The sequence below is a fragment of the Phycodurus eques genome, chromosome 23 (genome assembly GCF_024500275.1).
Source record: "Phycodurus eques isolate BA_2022a chromosome 23, UOR_Pequ_1.1, whole genome shotgun sequence".
Classification (NCBI taxonomy): domain Eukaryota; kingdom Metazoa; phylum Chordata; class Actinopteri; order Syngnathiformes; family Syngnathidae; genus Phycodurus; species Phycodurus eques.
In genome coordinates, this window is record NC_084547.1 from 3,830,575 (window position 1) to 3,852,975 (window position 22,401).

Consider the following 22,401-nt stretch of genomic DNA (forward strand, 5'->3'; position numbering starts at 1 on the left):
ACCTGATGACCCAATGAAACAAAGTTTTAGTTTTTTTTTTGGTTGTTTTTTTGGGGGAGGGGTGAGTATTGTATGGCCCGTGGGCTTCGGTCTTTAACCCAGCCCAGTGAGCATTTCTATTGTCAAGAGTCTTGTTATATTTCTTGCATTTATTTAGTACTTTTTCCACTAAAATGATGATAATATAGAAATGTATTAGTCAAATGAAAAAACATTTTATATAACTGTTTAAATTTGTTTTAACTTAATAATTTGTTAATTTCTAGAGTATAGTATAAAATTCAAACAATATTACAGTAAGCATACATTTTGCATTTTTCTTTTATTAAATAGTGAATTTATTAAGTGTGAAATGAAAAAATATAATAAACAATATCACGTGTACATTTTAAAATTCAGTTAACTTTTTTTGTGTAAAATATCATTAAAATAAAAACAAATTATAAATACATTTTAAAATTGTATTAAACCAAATCATAGGTTAATTTATTAGTCTAAGATAAAGAATATTATTAAAATAAATTACATATATTTAAAATATTTTATTAAATAAAAAAGTTACATATATTTAAAACTGATGAAAATAATTTATTTTGTGTCTATTTGTATAACTATATTTTATGTTCATAAGTGTTAAAAATAATACTAAAATAATTCTACAAATGCATTTGACTTTAATTGATGAAATAATCTGTGAATTTGTCCAGTGTAAAATGGAATATTATTCAAATTAAAAGTGTGCATAAAGTATGCAGTGTAAAAAAAACGATTAAAATCACACACACAGATGTTTGTAAGGTGCAAAAGTATAATAACTGTCCTTCACGGGTTCGCCGCCATTTCACCCTTTTGAATGCTGAACTGTGTGTTGTTTATCCTGTTAGTCACAGCGTCCAAATCGATACGGCGCAGGCCTGCCCTCTGGACCACAGTCCAGGTCTACACACTCCTTCGGAACCTGTCGGAAAGCGGCTCGGCGAGACTGTCGGAAGGATGGCGGGTGGACCGCTGCTGCTAACTTTGAGCATCACGGCGCTGGCGTGGGGAGTCCAGGGGAAGGTACAGTGCAGCCGCTCCAATGAACGCTACAGCTTGCGTTTACAGTCAATCCTGTTTCTTGCCGTCGGTGAAAATATTTTTAAAAATTCAACAGAAACATAGATGAATCAGATTTTTAAAAAGTCTACACACCCCTGTTCAAATGGCAGATTTTTGACCATATGAAAATTGAGACCAAGATGAATAATGTCAAAAATTTCTAGAACAACTCAATGAAAAAAATAGTAAAAATAATACAAATCTGCAAACAACTGCAACTTTAACGCTCTCGGAGCAGCGAGCAGCGGTTGACTGTTTTCTTATGATGTCATTGAATGCCCCCCACCCCCCCGATTGTGTTCTACTTTTGGTATCCAGAAACAAATATCAGGCAGCACCACTGTTTACCTGGGTCAGCATCGAGACGTGTGGAGGCCGATGATCCACATCGCAGTCAACCTCACCAAGATAAGAGAGTGAGGGAGGGCGTGTACCGGAGGTCAGGGGTTCGCAAACCTTTTGGGTCCAGGAGGAGACATTTTTCCAAGGACCCTTCATAATCCTATTGCTCATTAAACCTACCACGTGGGCACCCAAATGCTATTGGCATAATATTCAAATAAACAATTTTACATACATATTTAACATTAGTTGTATTTTACGAAATACTGTAATTGATTGTGTTTAGTATAAAATAAAACAAATCTAACTCAACAATTTTACATATACTGTACATTTAACATTTTTATTTTCTTCAATAATGGGTTCATGTGGTGTAAAATTTAAAAACAAAATAATATTTGAAAAAAAATATTTTAAATATCCATTTAAAATCTGCGGGTTTTATTGAAAAGTTATTCAGTGTAAAATTTCAAAAATAAATAAAAGTAAAACTTTACAAATGCATTTAACTAACTACCTTATTAATTGGTTAATTTATTTATTGTGAACAATAAAATAAAAATTCAAAAATTATTTTTATTTCAATAAATAATTGGTTGATGTATTTAATGTCAAATCTTAAAAATTATCAAAAGAACCATTTTTGATGTACATTAAGTATTTTAAATAATTGGTTAATATAATAAGTTGATTCTATTAAAACTAATAATTGTATATACACCTTTACTGTACCATTGTTTAAAAAAAATAACTGTTTAATTTGGTTTCTGTAAAATGAAACAATTTATTAGGTTACAATTATTTGTTAATTTCTTGATTTGTTTAGTTTAAATCCAATAAAATATTGAAGTAAAAAAAAAAAAAATATATATATATATATATATATATATATATATATATATATATAAATCAATAATTGGTTAATCGTAAGATTAAGAACCACCATGGAACATTATTACTATTTCAGACTTGTCGTGTCGTTCTTGCGCAGCATCAAGTCGTCCTTTCAGCTCAGGACGTACGACCCGGAGGGGACCATCTTCTACGGGGATACCAAAAACGGCAGGGACTGGTTCATTTTGTCCCTGAAGGACGGCATCCCGCTCATGCAGATCAGCCGCAGCGGGGTCCTCGTCAACGTGGCGGGCGGGCCCAAGCTCAACGACGGGCGGTGGCACACGGTGAGTCCCGCCAAGTCGGGTGAACGTTCAGTGCGTCCGGAGTTTGTTATGTTACAGTCTTATTGCAAAATAGAATACACCGGTGCCTTACTTCGGAGAAATCATCTCTCCCTTCCATTAATCCGTTCTCGTCCAACAACAATCTTTCTAACGTGTTTTTTAACAACAAAAAATAACATTCTACAGTAATGTACTTCATAAAAGCATATAGTAATAACATATCCAACAAAATGTGAAGAATTAAATTGCGTTTTCATCATGATTTTATGCTTTAATTCAATGGACATTGTGCTGCGCCGTCTGGTTTATGCACCATGGCCACCAGGTGGCAGTATCACATATATACACAAAGATGACGGTCACAACTCAGTGACTTATTAGGTATTTTTGTATGTATGTATGGATAAATTTTATATAAACATTTTCCCAGAGGATATATGCCAAATATTACTGTACTTATATGCGATTTCTACAATTTTTAATTTGCAAACCAAAAAAAAAAAATGGAAGAAGGTGGTTAAATAACAAAATGTGGAAAAAGTGAAGGGCTCTGAATATTTTCCGGCTGCACTTTTTTTCTCATCTGTGTTTCAGCTGGAGCTGAGCAACCGTGGCCATTTTGTGATCCTTGAGGTGGACGGCTCCCGAGGGCTGGTCGTGGGCCTGCGGTCTGATACCATAGAGGAGGTCCTTTCAGGGTCCCTCAGACTGGCACTTGGCGGGATCCTGATTCCGAGGGAGAGGCTGTTTGTTCAGGTATTGCAAGACAGCTCTCCGTTAATGTAATCCCAAACGATATCATACGTGATCGTTGACTTTTTGAGGCCTCAGCAACAGCGGATTGCAAACTGGGGTCAGGGACTGTAGCTTTGGGGTCAGCCAAAAAAAAAAAATTGCAATGAATTATTTTGTCGTATCATTTTAAAAAGTGCAGGGTAACAATAAAACAAACATAATAAACCAATTACAACTCAGTTGTTTAGCTAAATTCTGTGACACTATCATCACATCAATCTGACATTCCTGCGTAAATAAATTGAATTTTTGTTGCCGTCTTTTTTGGGGGAGATTATAGTCATATTTTTCTGAGAAGGAAGGCGTCTTTTCCAGAGTAAAAGGTGTAACATTATGAGAACTGAACATGTGTTGCTGTGCCGTTTGTGATCAATCCATTGCTTAAAGGATGAAAGTACCACAACACAGATGCTACATAGCGTTAGCATTACGAAAGCAGACTGAAATCCTATCGTGTTAATTCTCTGTTTGTTATTTTTTTATCCAAACAACATGCGACCTCATTCTCGTAACATCACCGCTGTCGTTCTCAAAGACGGGCATTTGTTATCATAACATTACGACTTTTATTGTCGAAAATAGGCATCCTTTAGTAATAGCTATGGTAGTTGTGTTTGTCTTTACGATTATGAGGTTGTCCTTGGAAAGATTTCTCCCCTCCAAGGGTTTCCTGGATCCAAAATGTTTCTTGGAAAGCCAGATGTACACGATGAAGTACCTGTGCATGCATTGTGCGGATAAACCACGTGGGACGTACCGTAATTCATCCACCGGACGGCTTTCCAGTGCATTTTGTTTCCATTTTTTATTATTTTTGAGGGGTTTTAAAGCTCATTTCTGCCCTGCAGCTTGAGCCGCAGATGGACGCCTGCGTGCGGGAAGGCAGCTGGCTGAACCTCAGCATCCCCTGGGAGACGGACGCCGACGAGCTCCGGCCGTGCTATCAAAACATCCGACCCGGCAGCTTCTTCGCCGGGAACGGCTTGGCCATTGTCAACGCTTCAGGTGGGGGACCACAAGCGGGATGTGACGGGGTGTGATGATGTCACATCGTGACCTGGACGACTTACTTGACTGAATCAACATCTTAATACCGCCTTTATCACATTACAGAAACCATCAATACTAAATAGAAAACACGATACCAATACATACAGCTTCATAAAACTACTGATACTGAAAATACTGATTATTCAATGTTTGCTATAGACGCGTTTTGCAAGTCGAACTTGGCTGTAACAAGTTTTGCTCTGACCGACCAATCAGAGGACAGAAAAATGCTGACAGCATCTTCGAGGAGGAAAAATGTGAAATATGATCGGTTAATGAAATCATTGTTCATATAGTTTCGATGATGTCAACCAGCACGAATGAGTCTGACGGCCCTGAGCAGATTACATTGACATGGCAACACATGGAGACTGAAATCCGATCGGACAAAAAAAAAAAAAAAATAATCAAACACCCACAGACATGATAATAATGTGATTTGATGAAATTAACATTATTTTCTGTCCCTTGAGCAGTTTTGCAGACAGAGCATGAGCGCGGCGTGACGATCGAATTGTGGGGAGATTTCGCTAAGATGGACGGGACCATCTTAAGCATCAGGACGCCCGGGCAGGCGCTCACATTCGCTTTAGTCACCGATAACAACACAAAGGTATGCACACGATCAGACATGACAAAAGTCAACTGGCGAATCATGTTGGAACGTTTATTTAAGTGGCGCTTATCAGAAGCTAACGCTAATCTGTTTGTCCAACAAAAGCATTTTCATTTGGTGAGGAAAGTGGTTTTAGATCTTCTCTGGATGGAACAAGATTCACTTATTTGTTGTTTGTTTGTTTTTTTTTTTTTTTGGGGGGGGGGGGGGGGGTTGGGGGCAATTAGCAGGAAGTAACACTCTCTTTTGGCCGTCATAAACTGAGTCTGAAAGACAACTTCAAGAGGTTGGAGATGACCTTCGGGACCGATTCACTGGAAGTGCGACACGGTGGACATGAGTCAAAGGTCCCGTGGGATTTCCTCAGCCCGCTTAAGAAATCCGGGCTTTTGAGCACATTGAGAGAAAGCCACGTGGCCATCGGCGGCCTCCTCGGTGAGTTTCGGATTCGGAAATACATTTGAAATTCACTGTAAAACCAAACATGAAACGGGAAGAACGACATAATAACCTTACGAAAGTCTGCTAGCTTAATGCTATCTCACAATGCAAAACGCCATAGACTGGCTAATGTCCGTTGAATTAATAAAGCGTCAAATCATCTTTCTCGGGCCTGAAACAGATGATTTGCGTTTCCATTCATTTGATTTGATTTGAGCTCCGAGCATGGTCACGGAACAAATGAAACCCGTAAAACAAGGTGCAATTGTCGGTGTCGCGGCGGCGGGACCGGTCGCTAATTCTCCCTTCGCTCGTCAGGCGAAGACGACGTCGGCTCCCGCTTCTTGAGAGGCTGCCTGGAGAAGGTCCAGATCCAAGGAAAGGATGTGGACCTGGATCAGGCTGCAAAACACTGGTCCATCTCCTCTCACAGCTGCCCCGTGTGAATCACGAGCATCGGGACTTAATTGTAGAAATACTATTTTGTAATCAAGGCTTTCGAAAGTGACATATTCCGGGCTAAAAAATGACATATAGCTGGGCTAAAAAATGTCAGTTTGGCACTTTAGACCCTGTTTTAATATGAAAAAAGTGAATTATTGAACAATTTTCTGTATTTTGTTCATTTGTCCTGCCAATGGACTACGAATGTAATTTAGCTGCATGCTAATTTTGGCACATTTGCACAAGCATTGTACTGATGTTCATTACGACGCATTGTCTCTTTTAGATGAATAAAATTGAAACTGACCAATTACAAAAGTAATTCCTAGCCACTGTCTGCCGTGAGATCATCAGCTGTGTTAACGAGAAATGAACCAATTCCACTGAATTGGTGCGAAAATTATATATATATATATATATATATATATATATTTTATGAGTAATTATCCATCTACGGTAATGACGTATAGTGACGGGCGGAAGAATTACTGTGAATGTAAAATTAACCTGTTGGTAAACAGATTAAATCATCATTATATCAACACAAATACTTTTGGTGAGTTTTAGTACCCTTGGCTCAATAAATGCTGTGAAACACAGCGTTTCTGCTCCCTCTAGTGGATTTCTAAAAATGATGTTCAGGTGACGTCAGGCCTTCTGCAGCAATGATAGCGTACATCTTTAATAATTCCTTGTAGGGTAATATACGATGAATTATTTTGCCTTTTTTTAAATTATTATTATTCTTGATGGATTTCAAATCAAACTTGCATCCTCAAGAAAAATCATGGATATTGATGATTATGGGGTGGGGAAACATTTAAATGTATGTTATACATTTAAATTACAATAATTTATTAACTTCAGATGATCAATTGACCACAACCCTATTTTAATCAAAAATTCATTGTAATTTTAATTTATTTATAAATAATATCATTATAATTAACCAAATAATATCTAATAAACTACAATAAAACAATGCACTGTACTCTACGTAGTATATTGTTGTTTAATAAAGGGTGTATTTTATAATTTTAAATCAATCAAGAAACCAATTATTTAATGAGGTGAATAAATACATTTTGATAAACCCATTTTAAGTGGGGGGCAGTTTCAAGAATCTAAATTGCATTGCTCACCAACTGATATAGCTGTGAGAAAAATATGTTGTTTCATCATATCATATTAATATTATATAATGTGAAAAATATTTAATAATCGTTGCAGCCCTCTGGGTATTTGTGTCCACTTCGTTTTTTTTTTTAAACCATTTTAACACTGCCAGTCCTCCATGTTAACATGGATATTTGGACTCTGTGAACGAGGTTTAATAGTATTAATGCAAATGTAATGAAATATCGGCAAAAAATATATAATTTGAAGGGTTGTAAGATAAAAGGAATGTATATTTTATACTAATGGCACGAACTTATGTTAGTTAAAACATTCGTGCAGTAAAAGAAGCAAGAACCCAAAAAAGTATTTAAAATTACTGAATATTGTAATCGGCTGAACAAGAAGTAAACAACAGTCGGGTGGGTGCCGTAAATGATGCACCGCTATGACGTAACTGTCGCAAACCAACACTACTGTCGTGAAAACTGGCCGCCCCCTAAAGATGGCGGCGGAGCTGCATCCCCGGAGCGGAAAGCTGGTCGGCCTGTCCAACTCCAACCGCACCGCCCGGCGCAATCAGCCCGTCCAGGAGTTCAACCACGGCCTGGTGCTCAGCAAGGAGCCGCTGAGAGACCGGGACGTCTTCACTGTCCGTATCGACAAGAAGGTAAAAACTATCGCCACAGGCCCCGCCGTTGCTGCTGCTGCTGCTGCTGCTGCTTGCTCCGAACTGGGCGGGGGTGATGAGACGGGGAAGGCGAGGACAACGCTCGGTGGGACGGGGCGGAGGGTCCGCGTCTCCCTCCCTGCAGTCGGGGGCCTTCTTCCACCTTTTAACGCTGCTTGACAGCGGCTCTTCACTACGTCAATGAGGGATTTTTGTTGTTGTTGGTCGTGGTGATTGACATAGCGTCTTAGGCACGGCATACACAGATATAGGATATAAATGTTTTAATTGGGCACTTTGCTAATGATACAGTGTGTTACTTAGCCTTGCTAATGCGCTGACAGCAGGCAAAACGACTCGAGTCTTTTCAGTCGAGGAAATCAATGAAACTAGGCTTTTTTTTTTTTTTTTTTTCCCCCCTTCTTCTTCTCTCCTGGTCGTCTTCCCTTTCCCTTGTCAATGGACCGTTTCGCCATGACGTCACACAACGAACTTCCGGGCGGCAAGTGCTATAATTGCACAAATAGTAAACAAACCCTTCTATTGTTTGACCAAGGCACAGTGATTGAGGAAACCGGTTAAATGGCTTTAATGATCATTTTAGCCTGCTGCTGTAGCTGTTGAATGTGTGAAGCGCAACGGATTAATTCCAATTCATTTCAAAACTGATTTGAAATTGATTTTTAAATTGAGTTACGATCTTGCTCGAATTCAACTTCGCGAATTCGGTGACGATCCGTCCGGCCCGTGTGATGCTCTCAGCTTCTCATCGGGCGTAACGCACATCGCCGTCAGAAAATCAATATGCCCTTCCATCACAGTATGCCCAAATTGCCACTATTGTCCATCCTGTTTGCATCCCGCTCAGCACCAGAGGAAGTTTTCATTTTAGAACACTCCCATATTCTTGAGTCAGCATTCGCAAGTTAGCAGATTTTCTTTAGTGACCTATCCTCGTGCTAGTGTTTGTCTAACATCTGCGTTGGCCTCCAAGTGATGCTCAAGGTCGCGTGTGTGCCTGTGCGCCGGTATTCCGTAGCAGGATGCTTGCCAGCTGCGATAGCGCGAGCTGTCCGCCACTACGTCGGTAGGTAACGCGAACCAAAAACAAAACCGAATTGAATCGATAATTGTGTCACGTTATCGGGATGAATTTTTGAGGCAGCTTGTGCTTTGGATGCATTTAGTTAACTTGTTAAATTAGCAAAGGATTGATGTTCCTCTGAAATCTTAGGAAGAGAGATTATGCATTTTCTTTACAGATGAAAACCATTCCATGACATCTTAACCCTATGACGGCAAACGTATCACATGTGATAGTTGACCTCTTGAGGCCTCTACATCATCGGTGGGATGTTTTGTTTTGTTTTTTCTTGAAAAGCCAGACGTGTACTACAGTGAACTCCCGTTTATCGCGGGGGATACGTTCGGCACTGGGCGGATAACAAAACATTAGGCTGGTTGTTTAATGTCAGACATGATGTGTGGGCAGGCACTATAGGGACCCAACTATTTGTTTTATTTTATAAAAGATCAATATCCCATAATAGCACCACAAAATTAGTTTGGATGGGTGGATTTCCGTTACATGTTCTGCGTGTGATGTATGTGATGTGGCATTGTTTGACTTTCTGATGTCATCCTGAATGTGTTGAAATGCTGCGTCTTTTATACTGCTGTGCCAAGACGCTTTATTCTACGCGAGCTATGTTCCTCACTGACAGAATGACTAAAAATATCTCAGCGGAGCATAAAACAAATCACTTTGCTCTCCAACTGCAATTTTTAGTCCAGCACGCCAGTTATTTAGCACTAACTCCCACACTGCCAGGCTCCAGCGCGATCCAGGAGGAAATGTTTCTCCTGTCCTGTATCGGTTGTCCGTGTCTCTCATCTTTACCTTTCTTCAACGCTTCCCAGGTGAACTCGTGGAGCGGTTCCATTGAGATCGGCGTGACGACGCTGGACCCCGCGCTGTTGGACTTCCCAAGCAGCGCCACGGGCCTGAAGGGTGGCTCCTGGATCGTGTCGGGCTGCTCCGTGCTCCGGGACGGCCGCTCGGTGCTGGAGGAGTACGGGCGCGACCTGGATCAGCTGGCCGAAGGCGACCGCGTGGGTATCCAGCGCAGCTCCCGCGGTGAGCTCCACCTATGGGTCAACGGCCAGGACTGCGGCGCCGCCGCCAGCGGCTTGCCCCCCAAGCTGTGGGCCGTGGTGGACCTGTACGGCAAGTGCACGCAGGTGACGGTGGTGAGCTGCGAGCCGCCGCTTCCCTCGGCCGAGCGAGAGACTGTAGTTCGGGTCGAGGAGGAGGACGAGGAGGAAGATGCGGTGGTCTGCGGGGTGCGAGAGGATGCGGGCATCACGGCACTGATGAATGTGGCAGCGATGAATGGAGTCATGATAGGAGACGAAGGTAGGGAACGCCTCATGTCACGCTGTGTTCCAAATGATTATGCATGTAGGATTCAGGCATCCAATGCCATTGACATTTTTATCCCTAAAAAGTACGCTTAACGATATTGTAAACTGCCCTAAGCGCAGCTTGAGCATTAACACGGCGTTCAAATATAGGAAACAACTGTACTTATATAATTATTCAATTCAATTGTATTGCATGTTAAATAAATATTGTACCGAAATGAAGTTTTGAAAACGGAAAGTCCTTAAAAATTTAATGCAAATGTGTTGAATCAAAGTTAAATAGAACTGAACTGTACTAGCACTAGTGGGAGCCTGCAGACCACATTGAGCGTCACTGGTTGAAACCATAAAGGTGCCACAATCAGTGAGCCCAAAACAGTTTAATATCATTTCACTTATCATCTTTCTGTATTCCATGCGGCGAAGACTGTGGTGACTTCTTCACATTCCTCCCCGATTGTACAAAGCTTGTCTCTCAGGCGAGATGTGTCACTTCAACACCTTGGCAACGATGTACTACTTTCCTCTTAGATGGGAATTTGTCGCCATCTTGTGGCATCTTAGGGTTTTTCAGAGTCAGCACAAAAAGTGTGACGAGTGAACCACGAATAGGCGATATTAGCGTATCATTCCCTGACCTCAACCCTATTGAGCACCTGCGACACATCCTGCAAGGCAGGTTGGACAGCATTAAAACTCTACTCCATTCACTGTAAATCACTTTGATTCTTTAGGAAAATAACAAAAAAAATTATGTACAATGTATTTGATATAACATTATTAAGTTGCTATTTTTTTCCTCAACTCTGTGTCAGTGCCTGAGCTTAGTTGCGGTCACAGCAGACCAGACAAGTTCCCCAACAACCTGGAGCCAGACGCAGGTACGAAAACTCGCCATTAAGGCGAGGGCTGCTTTGTAACACGGACCGTTTCGTGTTCTTCCTGTCTCTTGCCAGTTCTGACAGAGCACCAGCTCTTTGACGTGTTCAACAACGCGATAGTCTCTTTTTACCAAGCCGAGGATGAGGGCGGAGGGGAAGAAGGCGGCGGCGGCGGCACAGGAGGAAGCGGAGCCACGGGAAGTGACTCCTCCTCGTCAAGAAACGACACGAGGAGCGGCAGCAGAGGTGGGGCGCCGAGCAACGACAGTGGGATGGGAGCGGGGGACGCCGGGAACACTGGGAACACGAGCAGCGCCCCCGCCGGAGGAGGAGGAGCGTCGGGGGCGGCGACAGGCGGCTTGACCACCAATGACGCGCTGCTCTTCCACGAGAAGTGCGGCACCTTGATCAAACTGAGCAATAACAACAAGACGGCGGAGAGGAGGCGACCGCTGGACGAGTTCAACAACGGCGTGGTCATGACCAACCGGCCGCTGCGACACAACGAGATGTTCGAGGTGAAAACGATGATCGTACGCAGTGAGTTGTTTCCAAATGACGCAGCACCGTTGACACTTGAGCTCAGGGGTGGGCAAAGTACGGCGCGCTCCTTTCTTTAACCCGCAACACGGAGCATGCACACGATCAAGAGGTCTGGCATCTTCGTTGTGCTCATTTAGCAGTTTTTCTGACTAAAATTGGTTCCTTAAAAATACTAATTTTTTGGTTCATTTATCTCATGAAATAGTTGGTTAAGTTATCCATGTAAACCGTCATCCCCCTGATTTCAACCCTATTGAGAACCTTTGGCGCATCCTTGAAGGGAATATCTATGAGGCTGGATGGCAGTATACCTCCAGCCAGCATCTCTGGGAAACAATTCTTCCATCCTCAAAAGAGTTCCAGGCAGAAACTATCACAGGCTTAGAATTTTAGCGAATGAGACAGTTGCTCAGGTGATATCGAAGAGGTCATCAACGTCAATTAAAAAAAAATGCGTTTTCAGATCCGCATTGATAAGCTGGTGGACAAGTGGTCGGGTTCAATTGAGATTGGCGTGACCACACACATCCCAAACAATCTGGACTATCCTGCAACCATGACCAATCTGCGTTCAGGTAACGGGCATGAAACCACACCAAACAAGTGTCACTAACCAAGTAACTAATGTTACCTGCTTTACGGTAGGTACAATCATGATGAGCGGCTGTGGTATACTGACCAACGGGAAAGGCACCAGACGGGAATACTGCGAGTTTAGCCTGGATGAACTACAGGTTTGGTAGCATACACACGCAAACGCACACTGGTATTTATATGGCGCAGGAGTTGGCTTTAAACTAAAGTTGGTTGATTAAGATGTGTGTTCAATCTGCGGGCTCTCTAGTGTCCCACTCATTTGTATATAAGCCATTAAAAAGTCAATTATCCATAATCGTTCCCGTTATAAATACAAAGATTAAGGTGTCCTTGTTGTTTCTCGTCATGGTTCTCAGGAAGGAGATCACATCGGGCTGATGCGCAAAGCCAGCGGTGCGCTTCATTTCTACATCAATGGCATCGACCAGGGTGAGACACGATGGACACCCTCACAGTTGCAAAACAAACGCGCCCGGCCCGAGTCTGGCTCAGCTGTCCGACTCTACCGAACCCTTACACGCTGTTCGTCTTTCATGCACGCATAGTTTGTTCCTGGGCAATCCTCATAATAATTGGCCATATGAAATTATGAACAACGGATCATTTCAAAATGTATTAATAGCCTGTCTGATGTTAATGGATGATTTATCCTTAATCAGTATCAGACAAAAAGTACATTTATTTGTTAAGATCACTTTTTTTTTTATACAAAAATATCGTCTATCATTAGATTTTGTTTTTTCGTATTTAGTCCGTGTGATCATTCTTGTTCCAATTTGACCTAAACTGTATGTTAGGGTTAATATTGTCACATCCTCTTAAGGTGTTGCGGCAGCGCAGACCCCCGGCGTGGTGTACGGCGTGGTCGACCTCTACGGCATGGCCGTCAAGGTCACCATTGTTCACAATCACAACCACAGCGAGCGCCTCCGCCGCAACAACGCTATCATGAGGGCGATGTCGCCCGACGTCGGGCGGCCCCGGCCCACCCTCACTCCGGACTCCGACGCGCCGGAGCGGCTCCTCTTCCACGCCAACTGTGGCCAGAAAGCCGCCATCATCAGCGACGGCAGGACGGCGCTGAGGCCACAGTAAGCTATCTGGATCTGCTTTTCGCTTTTTACGCCAAAACATCACACGAGTGATTAACGACCCCCACCTTCCAGTGCCACGGACGACTTCAATCACGGCGTGGTCCTCAGCAGCAGGCCGCTGCGCTCCAACGAAGTGTTCCAGGTTCGTATTGACAAGATGGTGGACAAGTGGGCGGGCTCCATCGAAATCGGTGTGACGACGCACAACCCCGCCTACCTGCAGCTGCCCTCCACCATGACGAACCTGCGCTCAGGTAAACCTAAATGTCAATTAACTCATTCACTGCCAGCCTTCTCAATTAACATGGATATTTGACTTCTAAAGCCGTCAATGGCAGTGAATGTGGGTTTTGTTTTCCAATCTTTTGTGTGTATTTTATTTTTTTAATCTCCAGGGACATGGATGATGACAGGGAATGGTGTGATGCACAATGGGACAACAATTCTAGACGAATACGGACACAACCTAGACCGCCTCAAAGTGTGTACAACCTTTTTTGTACATTCAATACATTGCCAACTTTGGTTTAGTGTTTAGCTTTTTCAGTCTTGGAAATTAAGAGAGAGGTTTTTGTGGGTTAGGTTGAGGGTTATGGGAAATGATTGCTAACAAAGTGTACGAACCGTTCCTGCGTTATATATATATATTTTCCCTTCTAATGGCTTCGTTATTGGCTCACACAGGCGGGTGACACCGTCGGCGTCGTGCGCAAAGAAGACAGCAGCCTCCACTTCTTTGTGAACGGTGTCGCTCAGGGCCCAGCGGCCTGGAACGTGCCCCCCAACGTCTACGCCGTGGTGGACCTCTACGGCCAGGCAGCTCAGGCTACCATCATGGACGACATGGGTGAGAGCAGGAGGCCCACGACGCAACGGCAAAATATTCTTCTTCCCGAAAAAAACGCTTGAGTAAAGCGTTGTTGTTTCTGTTCCTCCGCCACTCAGTGGACCTTCCCCCTCTCCCCGAGGACAGCTCCGAGGGACCCACAGCCATGTCCCCTGGGAGCCCCTGCTCAGTACTGGGGGCCAGCACCGCCACCGACCTGCGTTTCCACCACCTGCACGGCACCAACGCCGTCATCACCAACGGGGGGCGCACCGCTCTGCGCCAGAACTGCCGCAGCGAGTTCAACGACGCCATTGTAATTTCCAACAGGTGAGAGATGTGCCTGGCCGGTGAAAACGTGAACATGTTTTGTTTTGTCGATGTGTCGAGGCACATTTCTCGGCTCGTTGTAGGTGCCTTCGAGATGGAGAGCTCTTTGAAATCATCATTCAGAAGATGGTGGACCGCTGGTCAGGTTCAATAGAAGCAGGTCAGCACTATACATAAATTTTGGAAATAGTTTCTTGCGATAATTGTGATATGATCTCTGTCGTTGCTACTGATCTCTCACTGCGTGTGTGTCCGTGTGAAGGGGTGACAGCCATCAGGCCAGAAGAGCTTGAATTCCCCAACACGATGACTGACATCGACTATGACACGTGGATGCTCAGGTAGACAAGTGTAGTTCAAGCCATGCGCTTTCGTCCTATAACCCGACTCCCCTTTCCTTTCCGTCAGCGGGACGGCGATCATGCAGGACGGTAACACGATGCGCAACAACTACGGCTGCGACCTGGACTCGTTGACGTCGGGCTCCCGCATCGGCATGATGCGCTCGGCCATCGGTGACCTTCATTATTACATCAACGGCGTGGACCAGGGTGTGGCGTGCTCCGGTCTGCCACCGGGTGAGAGAAGGGGGAAATTTACCTGGTAAAGGCTTTTTCAAGCCTTTACCAGGTAAAACTCATTTTCCCCGGGGGAAACATCAGAGGTGAACTGAATTTGACCTTTGAAGTCCAAGCCTTTCTCAGACAAATATCCCAATTTTTTTTGTGAGCAGTGTTAAGAGCCTTACCTCCAAAAGTCTTAAAACAAAACTCACCAACCTGTCTGTTTTTTTTTTTGTTTTTTTTTCCCCCAGAGGTGTTTGCAGTGATTGACCTGTACGGTCAGTGTGTTCAGGTGTCCATCACCAGCTCCTCGGGCCCACTAGACAACAGCTTGTGCACCAGCAACATCACTGAGAAGAGCTTCCCAATCCACTCTCCAGGTGAGAAAGATACAGGATCTCGGAGCCAAATGATTTGAACTATTTTGCCGTATGTGTGTGTGTGTGTGTGTGTGTGTGTTTGCTCAGTAGCAGGAGTTGCCCACCGGCTCCATGGTAAACATGGTAAGAATGTGGTGCTGCTGGGCGAGGGGTGCCAGGCCGTCCGAGCGGGGGGTTATGCTCACGGCATCGTTTTCAGCGCTAAGGAACTCAAAGTGGATGAGCTGTTCGAGGTACCCAAATAAAACCCGGAAGTACCCCGGTGCCTCTTGTTTACGAACATTCCGAAAAGGCTTCCCTCGCTTGATATTTTTTGTGCGCGTGGGCCCGCAGGTGAGGATCGACGAGGTGGACGAGCAGTGGTGCGGTTCGCTGCACGTCGGCCTGACCACGTTGGCGCCGGCCGAGCTCCCGTCGTGCCCGCTCTCCGGCTTCTCCCCCTCCCTCCCGCAGCTTCGCGCCAAGGTCACCTGGCTGCTCTGCGGCTCGGAGGTCCGTCGTAATGGCGTGCTGCAGCGCCAGAACTACGGCCGCTCGCTGGAGCGGCTGACGGTGAGCCAAGACTCGCCGCCGCCCTCAAATGAAATGTCCTACCGACTGCTCATCATGATGGTAGCCACACTGCTGATTTGTGTTTAATTTTTTTAATTAGTCCTCCAAATCTTCAATAATCAGTGAAAAAAAATAAAAGTACTTAGTAAGTGGTGAGTAACTTCTGATGTATTTTTTTTTTAATCATGAGGTGTTGCACATCAGAGTGCGAGTCGCAGGCCGTTGTTTCCTTTGTTTGTTTCTTTGTCCTGACTTTGTGCGAGGTCCTTTGTGCGTAGCCGTTTTAATAGCTGCTCACTTAATTATGATGCAGTTGCCTGACAGAAAATGTCCTTCATGCACCTTTATCAAAACTGACCCATTTGCCCTCTGCATCATACGCATATTTTTGTAAGTCTGATGAGTTTCGCAAGTCATTGGAATCTTGCCCGCCTTCCATCAGCAGAAGGATCGTTCTTTCTCCCACTTAAGCATAAAAAACGGTGACTCTCTTCACAATTAAGTGAAATCCGTTTAACTTAAATCCTTTAAGCATCATGAAGTGGAAGATATTGCATTTGTAGTGGACGTGCATTGATGTATTTGTGTCTTAGGTTGGGAACCGTGTGGGCGTGAAGCGGTGCAGCGATGACACCATGCACATTTTCATTGACGGCGAGGACATGGGACCTGCGGCCACCGCAGTAGCCAAGGTACACTTGAACACATGCGAGCTTGCGCGCGTAACTGTGTTACGCATGCACTGCAGTGGACGCGTCTTTTTTTTTTTAAAAGAAGGTGTATGCAGTCTTGGACCTGTACGGGCGGATCACGGCGGTATCCATCGTCAGTTCCACTCTGATGGAGGACGTCGAAGGCGTCAAGGCGCCGTCGCTCTCCTCGGGAAGCTGCAGTGAAGGAGAGGATGACAGCACGCCGGTCAGAGAAGTACGCGACGTGACGTTGCCTTTCCAAGAGCAGTGAGCCCTCGCTTGGAATAGCAAACATTTGCGAATACGGGGGCACCTTGAGTTAGTTGTGTTGGAAGATCTCCATTTTGCCAACCGTTTTAGAGCATTTTGACTGATCTTTAGTCATCTTATCATCGTCATCGCCGCTTCGCAACCTGTGAAAATACCATTTACAGTGTAATGTCCTCTAAGTTATTTTATTGGGTGTTGATAGGAGTGCGAATGGTCGTTTGAGCCTGTTCTGCCAACAATATCCACATTCAACATTCAATAAGAATCAATGCCAAGGCGCCTGCGGATTAGTTCCATTGATTTGTGACAGGCTGCGGGTGAGCCGTGCGCAACGGTGCCCACCGCCATGGCTTTCCTGGAAAACCACGGGAAGAACATCCAGCTGTCCAACCAAAAGCTGACGGCAGCCAGAGTGTCGAGCTACAACCAGGGCCTGCTGGTCACCGCTCGGCCGCTGACCCAGCAGCAGCTCTTCCAGGTATCGCGCGACAGGCCACATTCCGCCTCGTATGACCGTCCCGATGTTTCCGTTGATCAATCGCCTCTCTTTGTCGTCCAGTTTCAGATCGACCGCCTCAATCCGTCGTGGACGTCGTCGCTGTCGCTGGGGGTGATCGGTCACTCCCCGGACCGGCTCAACTTCCCCTCCACGGCGTGCTGCTTGAAACGCTCCGCCTGGCTGCTGCAGAGAGACTCCATCTTCCACAACTCGCTCAAAGTAGGCGCACAAAAGCGCTCCCGACGGCAGCTGAACTTCCCGCTGAAATTTCCTTCAAACCAAACCTTGCGTACTTTTTCCAACCCTTTGCAACGCTCGCGACTGTTAACTCCTGTCTCCCTCCTCAGATATGCGAGAACTACGGTCCTAACTTGGACACGTGCCCTGAGGGGACAGTGTTGGGTCTGCTGGTGGACGCCAACGGGTGTCTCCATCTTTATGTCAACGGCATGGACCAGGGGGTGGCAGCGCAGGACATTCCCGCCCCCTGCTACCCCTTCATCGACCTGTATGGCCAGTGCGAACAGGTAGCCGTCATATGACGCTGCGGCAACTTACCAATTGTCAAGAATTAACGCCTTGACGGTTTGTGTCATGCTGTCAGGTTACCATAGTCACAAATAACGTGCCAACTGTGGGTGGAGAGGGTGGCGACGCCCGCTGTCAAGGCGACATGGAGAAGGCGGACATGGTTGACGGTACGATAACTGGAAATGTTTATAATTGCCTTTGTTCATAGTTGAAACTGGAAATAAACCACAAACTGCGATCCCAAGGGACTTTATTATCAAATTCAAGCTCAACTCTCTGTAACAACCCAGGCTAAACTTATCTTAGGTACTACTTTCTTATTAGCCAGGGCTTTGGCACCATCTTGTGGCATCTTACAGAAAAAAGTACAAAAATACATGAATGGGTGAAATTTTCAGTTCGGATTGGTTCCACAGAAAACAAATGGTCAATTTTACTGTGAATTGGCGAAGCTTCACCGTATACGATATAAGCCGCACCCAATTCAATTCCAAAATAACATTTTCCACTTGTATTGTTCTGTTATGATTGTCCGAACTTTGGGCGCGTTCCCTTTGGCCCGGCGCAGGCATCAAGGAGAGCGTGTGCTGGACACCCCCTCCCGACGTCAGCCCCAACAAGTCCTGCGAGTACCAGGCGCTGTGCTCCCGCTTCAAGGACCTGCTCACCCTACCAGGTGACTTTCCCCTCTTGCGCCTCGCATGTTCACAGGTGGCAAAAGTACGCACACTCTGTACTGAAGTAGAAGGGCAGAAGGTTGTGTCAAAGTATTGATGCAACTTCAAAATTAAAATGATAGCATTTTTTTATTTCTTAGAACAGACGGAGAATCTTTGAACACTTGAATCTTTTTAGGCTGGCACAAAACGCAACGTACTCACAAATAATCGAAAAACATCCAACAATTCTCTGAAAGTGGAGAATATGGCAGACTATGCAACCCAGGGATGCAGACTATGCATCCCTGGGTTGCATTTTCCGAATCTGTTTTCATCACCGTTAATGTTTCCTGGTTCACGTTCCTGCATGTCGCTTTCTGTTTTGTCCGCCCTATAAGACCCCAACATTGCAATCAATCAAGATCCTCAACCACAATTGACTTTCCCTCTCTATTTGCCTTTTTATTTTTTTTTATTTTTTCTCCCCATCGTGTCGTCATCTGCACAGCCTGAAGTATAAAGTAGATGTTATCTGTTAAAGTAAAAGTTAAAAAGTTGTCAGAAAAATACATTTTCAAGTATAGATACCTGAAAAAAAATCAACTTATGTACATTAACTTCCCACCAGCTCGTGTTTTGATATTTAAAATAAAAATTCCCCAAAAACTGTGATGACGATGATTGTCATTTTGTGTGTGGCCTCAAGACGGCTACTTCAGTGAGGATGCAAAGTACAACCTGTGCTACTGTGAGTCCTGCCGCAAGCTGCGGGGGGACGAGGCTTATTACAAGAGAGGCGAGCCCCCCCGGGACTACGCTCTGCCTTTCGGATGGTGCTGCTTCGCCCTCAGGTGAGAGGTCGTCACGTGACTTGACTCGCCGATTTTAGGATTTGGGACTTGGCTAAAACTTGGCCAAAAGACTCAACTTGACTTTGGCTGGAATTCGACAAGTGCAATTCATCGCAAGTGCGATTCATCGGCCGATGTTAACCCTTTCGGGTTAGGGTTAGCTCGACTTTTGCCGCAGTAACCCGGGACTCGCTGGAGACCCGAAGGTTACGACTTGAGACGCACTTGTGACTCGCCTTCCCGTCAACATCTTTCCAGGATCAAGCCCCACTGTGAGGTTTCTAACGCACTGAAGAAGTGGCACATCGCGTACCACGGCACCAGCGTCGGGGCCCTGCGGCGCGCGCTGGACCACAGCCAGCTGCTGCCTGGTACGCCGTCACCACATCTTTGTCCAAATTCCTTTCCGCAATCGAGCGTACCGATGAATTCTCGCCGCAGGGACGTCGTCCATCTTCTCAGTGGCGCCGGTGAAGGCGGAGGGGCCGGATAGCTACAGCGATCCGGAGGAGAACAGCGCCCCCGGGAGGGAGGTGCCCAGGGTCAGGCTGTCGCCCACCATGCGCTACTCTGGTTTGGAGACGTTTGCTCCTAAAGTGCAGTAAGTTTCCGTTGACTGTCCTTCATTCTTCTGACTTCAAAGAGATATTTATCACACTTGAATGTTCAACCTTAAAACAACTGCTAATTTAACACGCAGAGCAGCAACGCATACAAACATACATACATATTGAAAGCACTTCGTAGGCTGGGACCAAATTGCATCGCCTAATCCTTCTGAGAACACTTAAATGTTTGTTTGAATGTCGTTATCGATGAATCGGTCAGGCCCGAATACATACAAGAGCTGATTTCCAGTAATTGTCATGGTTCGCACAGAGCAGAGAGAATGCAAAAGGTCCATTTCCCTAACATGTGCCCTTTGAAGCCCAGATTCATCCAGTCGGTGTTGTCTCCCCGTCCAGATTTCGGGACCCCCGCTCTCACCGCTGCCACCAGGCCCAGGTGGGCTTCCAGGTTTGCGTGCGGCCCGGCTCCTACAAGGCGGGCCCGCAGCAGACGCTCGGCCACGGCGAGCCTCTGGACCCGCGCTTCAGCAACTCGGAGATCGAGTGGATCACGAAAGAGCAGGGCGGCACGCTCCTCTACGGTCTGCTCGTGCGGGTCGAGTGAGCGACTTTTGATTAACTGACTACCAAATCCAAGCCCTGCCTTTGAGAAACAGACTCCTCTGCGATCCACTTGATCCAAATGATTGTTGACATTTTTCATTTTGGCGGTTTCAAAGAACAACAGACACTGCCTGCACTTTAAGTTTCGACGATATTTATTCTTTTTTTGTGGTTTTTTTTTAAGCGGACTAAATAGCAACATGACACGTTTTCGTTTGTTTAACACCCTGCGCTTTTATTTCGGGGACGTCCCCCCTGCCCCGCCAAGCCTGACGTAATTGTTTTCACACGCAAAAAAAAAAAAAAAAAAACTTGAATTTTAAGAGTGAGATTTTACGACTGGATTGTTTACACATTTTGTTACGGTCCCGTTTGTTATCACGAGCCTGACCGACCGTCTGTTTTCTCTTCAGCAACTGCTTTTGTTGAGAAAAGTATTTGAAATGGGAATACAATAAATATGGGAATAGGGATGAGCCCAAATTGCAACGAATTGATGGATTAAAATTTCCTACATTCATACATGGGTACCTTGACTTACAACTTTGTTGGGGCACTTGTAAGTCAAGGTAGCACTGTAGTTTAAACTGTACAAAAGAGCACAGAAACAGCAACTAGGTGAGTTTTTCAGTGAATAACTGCGGAAGCGGTGAAAAAAAAAAAATCACGATTAGGAGGGGGAAGACTTAACAATGGTTTGTCTGTTAGAACCTCCTAAGAGGATATTTTTTAAATCAAAGTGACTCAAAAAGCTGGCAACCCTGTTTACTAAAAAATGCCATTTGTTTATTATCATCAAAAATGTTCATGTTCAAATTCATGGAACGTTTAAAAAAAAAAAAAAAAAAAAAGTTGTCGTCTCAATAAGATGGCCCATGTTACCTTGAGAATGCTCTCAGCGAGGGCTCTGAGGTTTTCGCTTCCACCGTTCACGTTTGGAGTTTTCTCCCGGTTTACGTTCTCAATCCCGGTTGTGGCGAACCCGCTCCGTTTCTCGAGGCACCGTCAAACTCCGAATGGATTCAAGATCAATAACCTTCTACGAGCAGCTGGGATCCGAGCAAGATCCAGTGGGATTTGTTTGACGAAAAGAAACGAAAAACAAAAACAACTTCCAATCAAAAATGTGAAAAATGTTTTATGGGTAATTTATGGCCCAGTGCTGCTTTGTAAATTTTGTTTTCCTGTATGTTGCATTGTACATAAATATCTTCCTGGTTTATATAAATATATATATTAAAAAAATAAACTGACAGTATGCACAGTTGGTTTGTTTTTACCCCTACCCTCAACAAAACAAAACATGAGATGTTCCTTTTCTGTCAAATTTGATTTTGAGTAGGAAAAGGATGTTTTTATTGCAGCGTCAACATTCTGGTGATTTCTTATTTATAAAGGCCAATAGTGTGTTTGTCTCAAGATCAGACAAGCAACAAGAAACTTTTAGAACCGAGAACAAACACAAAAAAAGGCCTTGAGTTTGACACCTATGAGGTAGAGTATGCAGTGCAGGAAGAGTCTATATTTACACACCACAACACAAAACTTATGTTTTAGGGTGGAGGTGACTGCAGACTGGACTGAGAGGTCCCAAGAGGGAACTGGACCGGGGTAATAAGTACATACACGCATCAAGAAGTGACTTGCATGCCACTAATAGTGTTTTTTTTTTTCTTTCCTCCCCCAAGGTGGACAACGTGTCAAATGGGACCAAAAGCCAGGTTCCAAAAAACTAAAAGGTACACACGGCAATAAAATAAGTGTCGCGCAAGGAAATATGGCCC

The 22,401-nt window shown here is 44.6% G+C and overlaps 2 protein-coding genes across 5 annotated transcripts in view; both read left to right on the top strand.

Moving 5' to 3' along the window:
- The window catches only part of shbg (sex hormone-binding globulin), a 28,207-nt gene extending 21,365 nt beyond the window's left edge, over positions 1 to 6,842 (top strand). For both annotated transcript variants that reach the window (XM_061669430.1, XM_061669428.1), the window contains exons 2-9: positions 885 to 1,059; positions 1,417 to 1,514; positions 2,432 to 2,621; positions 3,216 to 3,377; positions 4,265 to 4,421; positions 4,943 to 5,079; positions 5,310 to 5,517; positions 5,842 to 6,842. In XM_061669430.1, coding sequence (XP_061525414.1) covers positions 994 to 1,059; positions 1,417 to 1,514; positions 2,432 to 2,621; positions 3,216 to 3,377; positions 4,265 to 4,421; positions 4,943 to 5,079; positions 5,310 to 5,517; positions 5,842 to 5,969 — 1,146 coding nt within the window. In that variant the 5' untranslated portion in view covers positions 885 to 993 and the 3' untranslated portion in view covers positions 5,970 to 6,842. The remainder of the gene's footprint in view (positions 1 to 884; positions 1,060 to 1,416; positions 1,515 to 2,431; positions 2,622 to 3,215; positions 3,378 to 4,264; positions 4,422 to 4,942; positions 5,080 to 5,309; positions 5,518 to 5,841) is intronic.
- Positions 6,843 to 7,271: 429 nt separating this feature from the next.
- neurl4 (neuralized E3 ubiquitin protein ligase 4) lies at positions 7,272 to 22,252 on the top strand. 3 transcript variants are annotated; one of them, XM_061669212.1, is made up of 29 exons: positions 7,272 to 7,753; positions 9,674 to 10,169; positions 10,993 to 11,058; positions 11,134 to 11,576; positions 12,065 to 12,176; positions 12,247 to 12,335; positions 12,555 to 12,627; positions 13,022 to 13,289; positions 13,365 to 13,546; positions 13,688 to 13,773; positions 13,977 to 14,139; positions 14,238 to 14,448; positions 14,532 to 14,608; positions 14,711 to 14,789; positions 14,857 to 15,026; positions 15,263 to 15,391; positions 15,479 to 15,624; positions 15,725 to 15,943; positions 16,537 to 16,635; positions 16,721 to 16,870; positions 17,216 to 17,383; positions 17,465 to 17,623; positions 17,752 to 17,931; positions 18,009 to 18,102; positions 18,504 to 18,611; positions 19,301 to 19,445; positions 19,704 to 19,816; positions 19,887 to 20,046; positions 20,411 to 22,252. In XM_061669212.1, the coding sequence occupies exons 1-29, from the start codon at positions 7,589 to 7,591 to the stop codon at positions 20,616 to 20,618; spliced, it is 4,758 nt and encodes a 1,585-aa protein (XP_061525196.1). In that variant the 5' UTR covers positions 7,272 to 7,588; the 3' UTR covers positions 20,619 to 22,252. The 3 variants fall into 3 exon arrangements, with proteins under 3 accessions (XP_061525196.1, XP_061525195.1, XP_061525197.1); XM_061669211.1 differs by having other exon boundaries at positions 15,482 to 15,624; positions 16,718 to 16,870; XM_061669213.1 differs by having other exon boundaries at positions 15,485 to 15,624; positions 16,718 to 16,870.
- The last annotated feature ends 149 nt before the right edge of the window (positions 22,253 to 22,401 follow it).